The following is a 15389-nucleotide window of genomic DNA, read 5'->3' on the forward strand; positions in this document are numbered from 1 at the left end:
ATAATGACTTGTCAATGTGTCAATGTCCAGAGCGCTGCACTGCACATGCTATTGATCAGTGGATCAAAAGGAGCCCACTTTAACACCTGAAAGACCATTGCTCCTGTACCCAAGAAAGCGAAGGTAATTGAACTAAATGACTATCGCCCCATAGCACTCACTTCTGTCATCATTAAGTGTTTTGAGAGGCTAGTTAAGGACCATATCTCCTCCACCTTATCCGACACCCTAGACCTACTACAATTCTCATACCGCCCCAAAAGATCCAAGGACGATGCAATCGCCATTGCACTGCACACTGCCTTTTATTGTCCCCAGCACAAGGTGCACGTGTGTAATCATCACACTGTTTAATGAGCTTCTTGATATGACACACCTGTCAGGTGGATGTATTGTTTTGTGAAATGAGAAATGCTCACTAACAGCGATGTAAACAAATTTGTGCACAAAATTTGAGAGGAATAAGCTTTTTGTGTGTGTGGAAAATATACAGTATACTGTATATTACCGACTGACATTGCTCATTCTGATGTTTCCTAATTTCTTATTATTTACTTGATTATGGATTATGTGTTTATTGTTTTGTATTTCCAGGTATTACTGGACTGTTGGAGCTAGAAATACAAGCATTTCGCTGTATCTACGATAACAACTGCAAATCTGTGTACATTTTGATATACATGGAGGAAGATGGGGACAATTCTCAGATGAACACTGCCATCCGCTGGTACAATCTTCTAATTACAACAGCCGTGTGGACTTGTGTGAGGAGAGAAATAGAATGCAGGGTCCGCAAAAATAGGCCCGCCCTTTAATTGACCTATGCCTACACAAAGCGTAATAAAATATTTGTGCAGTTCACAGTAGTGCCAACACCGGGTGGGTGCAAGTTGATAGATCATAGGCTATTGAGCAGTGGGAGATGGGGGACAGGACAAACAATTTTAGGGTTATTTTACTAAGGGCACTCTAGTCATTTGGGGGGTTTTAATTGTATGTGAGTGATATATGCTATATATATTTTTCAAAGTTACTCAAAACAACTAAAATATGGTGCGTTCTGTCGCTGCTCTATACTCCAGTCCGGTTAGTGGCGCTATTGCTCATCTAATGTTAGTGTTACCCATAAAACCCAACGGTGAAGAAGAAAAACCAAGCGCGGTTGTTTCCTGCCACTCGCATGTACAGAAATTAGAGATGGATTCTTCAAACAGTGACAAACAAAATAATAATCAATCTGTTAACGAAGACCCAGCTGGTGTGGACAACGAATTTTGTCCCGGTTTCAAGGATGTGGATGCATTTGTGAAGGTAGTGAGCTGACTAACGAGTTGTACTGTGTCTGCAGCATGTAAAACGTGGAACAGCTAACGTTAGCTAACTAGCTATATGTCTCGTAATAGTAGCTTCAGCCACGTTAGCAAGCCTAACTAATGCTTTAACATGGATTCTAACAAAAAATAATTTGTACACAACATAAGCAGGAGCTTTGTCTCTGGTGTTCAGGATGGTCACGCCAGGTTTCACTTCTCGCTAGCGAGAATCCTCACACAGTAATACCAGAGAGGCCCAACTCAGCGTAAAACCTGTCTCCCTCAGCCACCAGCAGGTGGAGTTGTTTCGACAAGCAAGGATATTTTGTGTAGAAGTCAATGAGAATATCACATTGGGTCAACAACAACAACAATATGTATGACTTATTTTCTACGTGAGGTTGGTTTATTTACTCAAATAGAAGTTTCGCAATGCTTAAGTAGTTAAGAGTGTACTGCTGTAAGTAAGACACGTGACATCCCGGAAACTGAGAAAAAACCCTTTCGGAGTTGTCTGAGATTGCTATTCATGGTATGAGGCTAGTAGCATTTAACCATGTAGCTTGTCAGTATATCCATCTTTGGTGACGCTAGCTAGCTGCATTATGCATAAAGGTAATTTTAACTTTGACTAATCCTTACCCTTTCTCTTCTATAGTATGGACTGGGCACTGTCGTAGCAGCTACTAAGGCATCTGCCAGTCTACCGCAAGTAGGGGATGAATATGACTTATATCGCAGCTTCCCGGGATTTCAAGAATTCTGTGAAACTCAAGGAGATGGACTGTTGCATTGGTGAGTAATAATTTGTAACCCCGTAATGCATTGCTTTATTTCACAGGAGGTGCAGGTGCCATAAGTGGGGAGGATGGGATCATAGTAATGACTTGAATGGAATTCATGAAATGGTATCGAACTCATGGTTTCCATACGTTTGATACCATTCCATTTACTCCAGTCATTATTATGAGCCTCTTCACATCATCAGGCCTGAATGCTGATTGGCTGACAGTCATGGTATATCAGACCATATACCACAGGTATAATTTTTATTTATTTTTACTGCTCCAATTACTTTGGTAACCAGTTTATAATAGCAATAAGGCACCCTGGGTATTTGTGGTATATGGCCAATATACCACAGCTAAGGTCTCTACATAAGAAAATGGCCCTTGGCTGTGGTCGGGCCAACAGTTTGACATTGCTGCCAAGAAAAATGGTTGGCATAAGTCGCTCATGCACTATCTTCCCAACATGTTTGTCTTTTTCTTCCCATGGTCAGTATGAGTCAGATAATGCACCACCATGGCTGCAGAGCTCACATGAGAGACCGCAACAAACTGACGGGGTTGGAGGAAAGATTTGACTTGGTGGTTGATTCCAATGATGTCATTCTTGAGAAAGTGGTATGTATACCAAAGTGGCAGCATATTCTGAACTAATGACTTTTCTAATTCCCCATTATTTTGGGAATTATTCTGAAGTCAACACTTTTTAAAAATTGATTTTCAGGGTATTCTGCTTGATGATGCTGCCGGAGTCAACAGAAGCCAGCAACCTGTCATGCCCGCAGGTTTTCAGCCCCCTAAGATCGTCGTATCCAGTTGGAATCGTAAGGTGCAGAAACAAAGCTTCTTGGCACAGGGGCCACAAAATAACAAACCTTTCAGAACTATTGTCTAAACATCACAACTGTTATCATGGTTACTCCATACATATCAGTCTGAAAGAAGTCGCTGTAAAAAAAGATGCAATCTCTACCAGACAGAATGTTGAAAAACAATTAAACATCCACTGACGTTTCTAAGTTTAGGGATCACTTAGAAATGTCATTGTTTTTTAAAGAAAAGCACATTTTTTTGTCCATTAAAATAACATCAAATTGATCAAATCTAGTGTAAACATTCATTTTGTAAATGACTATTGTAGTTGGAAACGGCAGATTCTTTTTAATGAAATATCTCCATTTATCAGCAACCATCACTCCTGTGTTCCAATGGCACATTGTTAGCTAATCCAAGTTTATAATTTTATGTCTCGTTGATCATTAGAAAACCCTTTTGCAATTATGTTAGCACAGCTGAAAACTGTTTTAATTAAAGTAGCAATACAACTGGCCTTCTATAGACTAGTTGGGTATCTGGAGCATCAGCATTTGTGGGTTCGATTGCAGGCTCAAAATGACCAGAAACAAAGAACTTTCTTCAGAAACTAGTCAGTCTATTCTTGTTCTGAGAAATGAGGGCTATTCCATGTGAGAAATTGCCAAGAAACTGAAGGTCTTGTACAACGCTGTGTACTACTCCCTTCATAGAACAGCGCAAACTGGCCCTAACCAGAATAGAAAGAGGAGTGGGAGGCCCCGGTGCACAACTGAGCAAGAGGACAAGTACATTAATGTCTAGTTTGAGAAAAACGCCTCGGTTTTCAGCTGTGATAACATTTAATTTCAAAGGTGGTTTCTAATGATCAATTAGCCTTTTAAAATGCTAAACTTGGATTAGCTAACACAACGTGCCATTGGAACACAGGAGTGATGGTTGCTGATAATGGGCATCTGTATGCCTAAGTAGATATTCCATTCAAAATCGTCCGTTTCCAGCTACAATAGTCGTTTACAACATTAACAATTTCTACATTGTATTTCTGATCAATTTATGTTATTTCAATGGACTAAAATGTGCTTTTCTTTCAAAAAACAAGGACATTTATAAGTGACCCCAAACTTTTGAAAGCTAGTGTACTTTACCGGTTGTCCTTTTGGCGGTAGGAAGTGGAGATAAAAATGTCCACATCTAATGAAAAGTTAATGTTTATAACGTTGTTTGGAATGGTATGGTATTATTATTGATTGTTTTTTGTCTTTATTGAACAGGGGGGTGACTCTGGTTCTGGACGTAGTTCAGAGACATTCCGACTCCTCCAAGCCAAAAACGTCACCAGACCTCAGTTGAAATTCCGTGAAAAAGTTGACAATAGCAACACACCGTTTACTCCAAAGATCTTCGTCAAGCCCAATGCAATAAAACCACTTCCTTCATGTAGGTCGCGTTTGCCATAGTTTCAAATAAATTCAGTTGTAACATATTTTTGTGCCAACACTTTCCTGGTATTTAGAAATTACACATCAGCATTGTATTACCCAATATAATTGATTGTGTTCCATGTAGTTGCCAAAAATACAAAATGATTTACTAAAAAGTACCAATTAAATAAATTGTACATGCAATAATGAAGTGCGGTGAAGATGTCCATTGATTCCGTCTTTCCTGTTGTAGATTTTACCAACAAACACATTCGCAAAGAGAGACCAGAGGATTTGGATGTCCCTGCCGCCCTGGCTGATTTCATTCACCAGCAGAGAACTCAGGAGCATGTAGAAGACATGTAAGACATTCTAAGTCGATGTACTCTCTTGTTCTAAGGTTGAAATGTGCTAACATCCCATCTGACATTGCTATCATTTTTCGTCCATAGGTTCGCTCACCCATACCAATACGAACTGGATCACCTTGCGTTACCCGAGAATCTTCTGTCCAAGCCTGAACCCCAGGTAAATGGTTTGGTTAACACTTTATTTGAGGTATAGCGTCATAACTAGGATCCTGCGTTTTGAGCGATAAAATAAGACACTGCAGTTACCGGTATTTCAAGCATTATCTTGCTAGTGTCGCTGCAGGTAAAAGGTCAGAGGAAATGTTATTTACACAAGATGTCTCCAATCAATGTCTGGTTGTGCGTGTGTGTGTTTGGTGAGCGGATTGCCTGAGTCAGGGGAGGCTCTGTGAATCTTGATGATCGCACAAAACCTATTATTTAGCAGGGAATATTATTTGTAGATCAATGATTATACACCTCACTTTGCTCAAGTTGACTCTTAACGGACTCAATCTAATTGTTAGTCTCATACACAGTTCACTGCAGATATAAAAGTACAGTAGTGTGTTTGTGCTAGCTCACTCAACATTGCAATACAATATCAATAATATACAAAGGTCAAATAAAAATGAGGTATATACATAGTATTATAACTGATATGTGCACAATAGTATATACAGTACAAATTAATGTGCCATGACAAGTATGACTGTATACAAATATAAACTGGATAGTGTTTTGGTCGCGCAGTTGAATAAATAGTATAAAATAGAACAGCAGTGTTGACTTTGTGGTTGTGTGGTTGTGTGCTTGAGTGGAGAGTCAGTGCAAATAGTCTCTATGGTGCAGGTCTGAGCAGGTAGACAGCTAGGGTTAGCTGTCTGATGGCCTGGTAGTAGAAGCTGTCTCAGAGCCTGTTGGTCAGATGGTAAGAGTTAACTGTCCATGGCCCGAGTGACTGAAGTCCTTGATCTTCCGGGCCTTCCTCAGATACCGGATGCTATAAATGTCCTGGAGGGTAGGGAGCCTGCCCCCGGTGATGTGTAAAGCCATCCTCACCACCCTCTGTAGAGCCTTGCGGTTGTGTGCGGTGCAGTTTCCCTACCATGTAGTGATGTAGTCGGTCAAGATGCTCATTGGTGCGGCTATAGAACTTATTGAGGATCCGAGGTTCCATGCAAAGTTCAGTTGCCTGAAGTTGAAGAGGTGCTGTTGTGCGTTCACCACTGTCTGTGTGATTGGTCCATGTCAGGTCCTCTGTGATGTGTATGCCAAGGAACTTGAATCTTTTGACCCTCTACTGCAACCTGTTGATGGAGGTTGGGGGTGTCCCCTCCTGTGTCCGGTAGTCCACGATCGCCTTGGTTTTGCTGACATTGAGGGAGATGTCATTTTCCACTGCAAGTGCTCTCACCTGCTCCCTGTCTCGTCTACTATCAGGCCCACCACTGTTGTGTTGGCAAACTTGGACTATTAGCAGGGATGCAAACTGGTGAGGGCCCAAAAAGGTTACTTTTCTTCTTTTTTGCACTGAAACATGCCAAAAAAATCCCTTCTAGGGGGAAATGCAGGTTAACTAATTAAACAAAGAATATTTTATCTACATGATCAATCTGTGTAAAATAAAGTGGTTAATGTGAACCTAACTCACAGCTTTAAAAAATGTAAGGAAAGCATTCCAATTATTTGTTTCCTCGACTTTATTGCAAATGGCACTCAAGTTAAGAAAAAAACAATACACTGATTTTGCTGTTAGCCATGACAGCCTTTATAATCGAATGCTTGTGACCACACACATCTAAATATTGCACTTGGGGGAAAAACATCTTAAGTAGAAATAAAGAAACAGAGGCATTCTATTTTTTGCTCTATTATAGTGGCCATCGATCAAGTGCACAAGGCTACATGTGTGCAAAAATAAAGTTCACTGAGTAAAAAATGTAATAATCCCCCCTCACTCACAAGTGTTACTGTCAAGTTGAAAACAACAAAAGCAATATCTTTGGGCTACTGCACATTATTACATTGTAGAACAGATTTCCACAGGCAGAAAGTGTACAATGTGCCAGCGGAGCATGATACCCTTTGTTGAAATAATTGATCTCTTTCAGGCAGAGAATACACCCGCTATACCCCTTTTTATCCACTGTATTGAAAAGGGGGGAAAATGTGTGGTGGTCCTTTCACCTCTATAGTGGCATCCAGCTTAAGCCAGCTCCAGCGACACTAACTGTTTAACAAGCAATGCCTCATTTTCACACAATTCTCTCATTCTGAAAATTAACTTGCTGTACTGTAGAGGGAAAACATTAGTTCACAGATAGTAGATAGTTCGTTAGCTAGTTAACATTTCAGATTGCCCGGGTCCAGTAAGCAACTAAGGCGTTCTAACTTGAACGGCAAGGAGTGGTATAACGTTACCAGTTCATACTAGATCGAATTGGTTAGGTTACTAACGTTGGTTCATCTGATGTTGTAACATTAGCTAGCTAACGTTAGCTGTCTGACTTTATTTTCACATCATAAACTAAATTATTTGATCAGTTCAGTTGGCTAAACTTGCTCAACATTTCTCTGGCAAGCTATAACGGATAATTCGATCCAGCTAGCAAGATACTTAATAATGCTAACAATACTTGTTCCACCACACTTTCTCCCTCACCTCAAACTTTCTAAATGCCAGTTTTCGGTTACAGCTCATGAAGTACGCTGGATCACCTTCTCACCCCGGTCTCCGTGGTCAGGCTTCTCACCTACCTCTTCGTTATCGCCTCTTTCCGAGCGCGCGCTGATGTTGTAACTAGCTAATTGGTTGTCTCTTCTCTCTTCAGTCACGTGCTGCATTCTGTTATGTGAATGATTGGCTTAGATACACCCAGTATTGCTCCAAACGCGCATCACTCGTTCGCATACAGCCAGTCGTCATCCAAAGCCGCCCCCCCCAAACTATTTTGGATTCAAAACGGCGAATTTCGCCAAAAGGTGTCTAGTTTGCATCCCTGTATTAGGGGCAGTTAAAGGGGAGAGTCAATTTAAAAAAAAAATGAAAGCATATAGAAAATAATAAAGTCCAATATTTTCACTTGAAAATACCCCACAGAGGCACTTTTTGCAGATTACAATAATATATGAATCAAAACCTGCAACATTGGGCTACTTTACTACAAACAAAAATGTGCATTATCATGCCTGAGACCTTGTCAAGTCCATCCGGTGTCACTTTTTATTTTTGAATAGCTAAATACACTTTGACACGGTCATGAAGCATTTTGACCATGATGCCTGACACTTTGTTGACCTTGACATTGCTGGATATCTTTATTGAAAGCTGTTGGATATCTTTATTGAAAGCTAATATTAGTGAAGTTCGCCTCTGGCACAAATAAGCACATTTTTTTTGTTTTTTTTGTATAATACATTTTCTCAATTGATGCCAGACTTCATTTTCTGTGTTTTGATTTTTCAGATGTACAAACCACTTGCTGAGACAAAGTGCTCATTCATTGACACTCTGGAGGATCTGGTGGCAGTAAATGAGAAACTGGCCAAGACGTCAGAGTTTGCAGTAGATCTGGAGGTACAATTGAGGGTTTTACACGTTCCTCTGTCTGAGACAATATAAATTGTACCTCAAACAACTAAGCTTTAAAGATGGGGAAAATTAACGCTTGCTAGTTTTAGCCTTTTGTGACCTCTCATCTGTCCTACCCAACCTGGATTTTCTGTTGAATCATGTGTATCTTCTCTCTTAGCACCACTCCTACAGAAGTTTTTTGGGCATCACCTGCCTGATGCAGATTTCAACACGGGATGAAGACTTCATTATAGACACCTTGGAGCTGCGTAGTGAGCTGTACATACTCAATGAGGCTTTCACAGATCCCGCCATCGTCAAGGTCATTGCCTGGTTGTCTAAGCACATTTTGTATTTCACAGCCCAATGCCAAATAATGGCAATGGTAGCAGGCTTAGCATTTCATTTTACAGAAACTTCAGTATAGCCTAGAATTTGAGTCACTAATGTAGGTTTATATGGCTTTCGCAGGTTTTCCATGGTGCAGACTCTGATATTGAGTGGCTGCAAAAGGATTTGGGCCTTTACATTGTCAACATGTTTGACACTCACCAGGCGTCACGTACCCTTAACCTGGGCAGGCACTCGCTTGACCACTTGCTTAAGCTGTTCTGCAACGTGGACTCTGACAAACGCTACCAACTGGCAGACTGGAGAATACGGTAATGTCATTTCGCTAACCCTCTATTATGCACTTTGATGTTGTCGATGTTCATGTGTGCTCTGATTGTTCATGAATGTGTACTAAATAGTTTTCACTTAAAGCTGTTCATGTTGGCCTGGGAGCAAAATATGATTTGATTGAATTGCTTTTGATTTTCCCTAGGCCTTTGCCAGATGAGATGTTTCAGTATGCCCGGGCAGATACCCACTACCTCCTCTATGTCTACGATCGGCTGAGGGTGGACCTGTGGGAAGTGGGCAATGGGCAGCCTGCCCTGCTGCAGATGGTCTGGCACAAAAGCAAAGACATCTCATTGAAGGTACACTTCTCGAGCTGAATAGCGCGACTGAACATTACCGCACCACCTAGGCCTAATTCCCTTGTTAACTTGTTCAGACAATAACAGTGAAAACCCCTCTCTGCAGAAATACATGAAGCCGCTCTTCACCGAGGACTCCTACATGGACCTGCTGAGGAAGCAGAAGAAGGCGTTCAACACGCAGCAGCTAACTGCCTTCCGACTGCTGTACGGCTGGAGGGACAAGCTGGCCAGACAGGAGGATGAGAGCACTGGGTAGGGAGGGTCTTGCCCATGGACCCATTTGTCATTTGCTCGCTTAGGATCCTGATGCTCAAGAGTATTTGGTTTGGATTGTGAAGTTGGTCTATGAAAGCCAGCTTTATACTGTCTGCTACATACAACTGTTTTTCAATTTGCTGCCCTTTTTCCCCAGTAAGCACCTCACACTGCTTGATATATAAAATCACCTGATTCATCTCAAACTGAGATAGAAATAATGAAAATGGCAAGGGTTTTTGTTAAGTATATGACTTTTATTTAAACTTGCTTGCCATGTGTTTCAGATATGTCCTGCCCAATCATATGATGATTAAGATCTCTGACATCCTGCCCAAGTAAGTTGAGATGCCGGTCCCCCCAAAAAACACACACCTGTATACATGCACACACACAAACATTAATACCATGTTAAACAATCCCCATCTGTTTTTCTTCTACCAGAGAGCCTCAAGGCATCATCGCTTGCTGTAACCCTGTCCCACCATTGGTGCGGCAGCAGGTCAACGAGCTCCACCTATTGGTGCAGCAGGCCCGGGAGATGCCCCTTCTCAAGGTGAGACATGCCTGGGGGCAGTGTTGATTGTTTACTACATTTAACCTCAATCAACTACCTGAATTAATTGAGTTATCTATTTTCAATGATGACAACCTCGCTAACCAGCCTGACACATCTTGGTTTGGGTGACTTGATGCTGTTATAGTGTCAAATAAGTAACTAGTGAATAAAGGTACTCTAATAAAATCAGATTTTTCTGGTAACATACAGATGATGTTAGCAGATGTTAATGCAAGTGTTTGTGCTTCTAGTTCCGACAGTGCGGTAATATATAACAAGTAATTAACAATTCCCCAACAACTATCCAATACACACATCTAAAAGGGTGAATATATGGATGAGTGATGGCAGGGCGGCGTAGGCAAGGTGCAAACGATGGTATAAAAAACAGTATATACATATGATATGAGTAATGTAAGCTATGTGAACATTGTTTTAAAGTGACTAGTGATCCACTTATTAAAGTGGCCAGTGATTAGGTCTCAAATTAGGTAGCAGCCTCTGAATTAGTGACTGCTGTTTTAACAGTCTGATGGCCTTGAGATAGAAGCTGTTTTTCAGTCTCTCCGTCCTAGCTTTGATGCACTTGTACTGACCTGCCTTCTGGATGGTAGTGGTGTTAATAGGCAGTGGCTCGGGTGGTTGTTGTCCTTTATGATCTTTTTGGCCTTTCTGTCACATCGGGTGCTGTAGGTGTCATGGAGGGCATGTAGTTTGCCCACTGCGTTTTATACCATGGATTTCACTTTAATCAATGTTTTCTGTGTGTGTGTGTGTATATAGGCTGAAATTGTGGCTGACAAGAAGAAAACACTCACGCCCATAAAAAAGGTTTGTAAAACTAGTTAATTGATACCACATCCACTTGGTTATACATTTTCACAGGTCATTTATGAGCAAAACTGCCTATCTGAAGTGCCATGCATTGGTTATTTTTGCAGCCAGAAATTCCTCTTTTTGGTCCTCATGATACATCCAGAGTCTCTGAAAGTGATATCCCCAGCTTTACCCCAGATGGTAAGATATATCTTAAGTCCATTGTTAACATTAATTATGTTGTCCTTGGCTATAGTTAATTAAACAAATGAAAATGTACTTTGCGTCTACTTTCAGAACTCTCAACCAAAAAGGGGGCACTCTTTTCTGAAGAGGAGCAGGGAGAGGAGGTTGACATGCATAAAATGATGGGTCTAGTAGTTTCAGCGAAAATCACATTGTTTGAGGTAAGAACTATGATGTCTGGTTGTGTTTTGGCCCATGAATGAATGGTACACTACAGTACACCGCTCAGATTTGTTGTCTGTTATAAGACTGTTTGAAATGTGACTGTAATGATCTCGGTTGGTGACTTGCGTGTTTTGTGCTTCTTTTGAAGGAGGACACCGTCAAAGACCCTGGTCACCTCACAGTGGCTCAACAGAAAGCATGCAGGGTTGTCGAGTCATTTCAGAACCCTTTCCGAATGGTAAGATGCATTGACCTGGTAATGCGTGGTTAACCAATAATGTGTTTTGTTTGTGTTGCTATAATGCATCCTCTTGTTTTTAGTATCTACCGTCAAACGACATCCATATCTCCAAAAATGCTAAGTTCGACCCCTCTACGAAAATATATGAGGTATTTAATTCATTGATATTTGTACATAATGATTGTGGCAGAAATTATGCCACTGAAATCTGACCTCGAAGATGGTCAATATTATCTTGAAGTTGGAACTGTCGAACTTCATTTGTCCTGCTTGTGTTATATTATCCACTATGTTTCAACAGATCAGTAATAGATGGAAGCTGCAGAGTGTGGAACAGCAGCAGAAGGAGGTAGAGGCCAAAAAGAAAGCGAAGGAAGAGGCAAAGGCAGTAGCAGGTGTGGTGTACTTGACTTGATTCAAATTAACTTTCTAAAGTTATTTCAAACCATCCTTTGTGAATATTGCGAGATATATTGTCCTACAGAGGAAAGGAAGAAGGCCAAGCAGAGCTACCAGGAATCACTTCAAAATGTTGCGACTGTGCGCCAGCAAGCTTCAGTGAGTAGTTTTCACATTTCTTCAGAGCTATAAGAAAACATTTTCAATTCTGTGCAGGCAAGTTATCTCATTACATTGTGTTTACATTTCCATCAGGAATCTATAAAACCAGGAGGAAAGAAAAGGGAGAGGGTTGCCAGTGAGACAGGAGAGTCGACCCCAAAACCTAACAAGAAACTAATGAAAGCTGCTGTGAAGAAAAACGAGGACTCTACAACACCTCTAGTTTTCAAACCGTATGACTACAGCCAGTCAGATTTCAAAGTCTTTGCTGGTACGCAACCACATGTATTTGTTTATGTTCTATCTGACTTTGGTCATGATATTTGTAGTTGGTTGATGCGATTATTTTGCATCTCCACACATGACCTTCCTTTCTCATTATATGTGGTGAAATAAATAATTTTGTGATGTTCTAGGGGCCAAAGGAAATGATGGTAAACAGTTTGATCCAGACAGACAAGGTCATGAACCCAGGAAAAAGGTATTGTTAACATCAAGTTATAATTATGACATTTGCGAAATTAACCCACTGTGTGTACATTGTGCATTCAATGTCATATTGCTAAGTCTACCTTTAACGCTGGCAAGATATTTGTGGAAAAGTAACAGTTCTCATGGCTATTGTAATATCAAGTGAACATTCCTTTTGGTTTCTGTAGAAAAATGCAAAAGCACAAAAATCGAATGCCTGTGCTGGAAACCGAAGTATGTCCTTTTTTGGTGGAAAATCCGAAAGGTAACAAGATCCATGCTTGCTGTTTTGGAGACACCATCGCACTTGCTCGCAAAGATATTTGCTGTGGCTAATTAACAGTAAATAAGTTAATTGCTTAGCCACAATTAGGCATGGTGTTTAGCTAGCCACCTAAAACTGTTTACAGTTAACAATCTCTTCTACTTTTGCTAGAAAATGGCGGGTATCTCCAGTTTACATTTTACCATTGTGACGTGCATATTCATTTTCTATCACAATTCCAGTTTTGATTGTTCTACTAATATCACTGTGTTGGTTTTCTTTATTCATCTTGCAGAGGATTCCATCGTAACTGGCCTAAAAGATAGGTCTACCCATCAATGAACCTTCTCTTCTCAAAAAGGAAACCTGTTTTAAAATTAGATTTTTTTGTGTGTGGATCTAGTTACCTGATGTTAGTACAATGTTGCACAAAATATTTTTTTCTTTAACAAAGTATTTGCAGCCTGCTTATTAAAATAGTTTTTAAGGGAATTTGTCTTATTTTATTTGTTGATGGAATCTTTACAAAATGTGCTTGCAAATATTCAGACTAGACTTTCAGGTACATTTTTAACCACACTTGTTGTTATAGCTCATACAGTTGTTGGCTGCCGCTCATTAAAAGAGGAACTGGTCAAAACTATGCAGACTTTGGGAATGATCATTTTGAAGACATTTGCCGTAGTTTTCATAAATTGAGTACCTTTCCTAGATTAGTTTTGTAAATTAACAGCAACCAGTGACTGTTGTCTAATGGGCAACAAGTTCTATTATACCTGGCTGAAAGTAATGGTTGAGGGGAGAGCCAAAGAACAGGAGCGTAGGAAATCCCCATTGTTATACTGACTGTTGCTTTGAAAAAGTGTGTATTAATGCCTGTTGACTGATACTATCTTGGAAAGACAGAAAAAAAAGTTAACAAATTGACAAAGTATCTATTCTAAGCTACCTCAAAATACGCAGATGATAAATGGACAAAATATACTGTATATTATATGCCATTTAGCAGAAGCTTTTATCCACGGTGATGGATCTGTGCTTTTTTTTCAAACACCTATTTTTCAGTGGCAATTGACGGGATTATAACTGACTAAATAGACCCAGAAAAAAATTAACAAAAAGGAATTTTCATTTCAGTTGACTGAAACAACACCACAAATTATCTGACTACCTAATGCATTGTTCCGAAACTGGGGCGAGGGGTGTGCAGGAGGAGCGCTTAATTATACATTTTTAAAAATTACGAACTTTGTGCTTATCACTGAAACTCTTAATCTCAAACTCCTCTCCAATCCAGTAGGTCAGGTGTTCCTAAACTTAAGTGTAGGGGAACATCCCGCCCCTGCACGCACACCACATCTATTTATATAAGCACGGCTCATGACACAAACTGTTTTAGTGACTTAAGTTTAAGTGACTTAAACATTACAACAATCTATGGGCTAAAAAACATTAGCTGACTAGTTGGGGTAGTTGATCTGGACATTTCTGACAATTTATAAATGGCTCTGTAAGGTATGCAATGATTGACAGGACAAGAGGAAAACTGCTGCACTACCCAATTAAACCTTGTGCATTCTATTACAATTTTCAAGAGTATGTTGAAAACCTGACTTGAGTTACCCCAGAAGCCTTTATGACCTAAACTGCGCTGCCAATTATGACATCTGTTATGATTTGATCCATGCCATGAAGTAGGGGTGATTAGATGGTAAAACTGCAAGAACTTGTAAGATTTTCACTTTGCGTTGTTTAGATAAATTATCATGGGATTGGGGTAAGGGAGTGAAAAAAAACATGGGATATTTATATATGGGTCCCGGCGTGCTCATGATATGCTCTTATCTCTTCATTTGTGGGAGTTTGGAGTTGGATAGGTGCTCTAATGTACGATAGACAGTTTAGTTTGAGTTGAGTCGGGTCTCTGACTTTCAAATTTAGGGAAGCAAATTTTCACCATTAAAAAAAGTAAATAAAGCATTCCTTGCATCGATCATCACATTTGGAGACTTATGTAAGATAGCCTACTATTCCTGTGATCAGTAGATTAGTCATATAACTTCAATCACTGTTCACAAAAAATACTATAGTGGCGTAGAGTAAGCCTAGGCTATATAAAATGTTTTTTGTGTTTGTAAAACCCATTTCATACAATTCTACACTGAATGGAGACAGTGGCAGAATATTTTTTAAATGTGACAAAAATGTACAGGGTAGAAGTGTCCTATAGGCTACTGCTGACAATGACAAACAGATCAATAAAAACAACCTTGTTTGCAACCATCTAATCTAGGCCTTTGGAAAGGGTAGACACAAATTGTACAATATGAAGTCCATCTAACCTGGAAGAGGAAATGATTGTCCAAAAATGTTTCCAGTGGCACTGACCCAGTGATATAGAGTCACCGGGGATATGGACAATGCTCCCCGCTGGTGCCAATAAGAGAGGCTACTGTTCGCTCAAGTTGTTGAATTTTGATAAGTAAAAGACCATCTCATTGTCTTCTCTTTACACCAATAGCGATTTTCATCCCAAACCATGTTTTCCTGCGATGAAGT

General features: G+C 40.1%; 1 protein-coding gene across 2 annotated transcripts; it reads left to right on the plus strand.

The window, feature by feature from the left end:
* The first annotated feature begins 955 nt into the window (after window positions 1-955).
* On the plus strand, window positions 956-13473 carry exosc10 (exosome component 10). Of its 2 annotated transcripts, XM_021616098.2 has the most exons (25): window positions 971-1311; window positions 1972-2108; window positions 2596-2719; window positions 2826-2930; window positions 4189-4354; window positions 4592-4700; window positions 4791-4866; window positions 8158-8268; window positions 8444-8587; window positions 8737-8927; window positions 9092-9248; window positions 9355-9503; window positions 9794-9844; window positions 9951-10062; window positions 10849-10896; window positions 11007-11082; window positions 11179-11288; window positions 11441-11530; window positions 11614-11682; window positions 11835-11928; window positions 12018-12091; window positions 12188-12365; window positions 12511-12575; window positions 12754-12830; window positions 13126-13473. In XM_021616098.2, the coding sequence occupies exons 1-25, from the start codon at window positions 1051-1053 to the stop codon at window positions 13154-13156; spliced, it is 2805 nt and encodes a 934-aa protein (XP_021471773.2). In that variant the 5' UTR covers window positions 971-1050; the 3' UTR covers window positions 13157-13473. The 2 variants fall into 2 exon arrangements, 1 of the variants encoding a protein (XP_021471773.2); XR_002474819.2 differs by having other exon boundaries at window positions 956-1311; window positions 12511-12830.
* The last annotated feature ends 1916 nt before the right edge of the window (window positions 13474-15389 follow it).

Source organism: Oncorhynchus mykiss, chromosome 9, assembly GCF_013265735.2.
Source record: "Oncorhynchus mykiss isolate Arlee chromosome 9, USDA_OmykA_1.1, whole genome shotgun sequence".
NCBI lineage: Eukaryota > Metazoa > Chordata > Actinopteri > Salmoniformes > Salmonidae > Oncorhynchus > Oncorhynchus mykiss.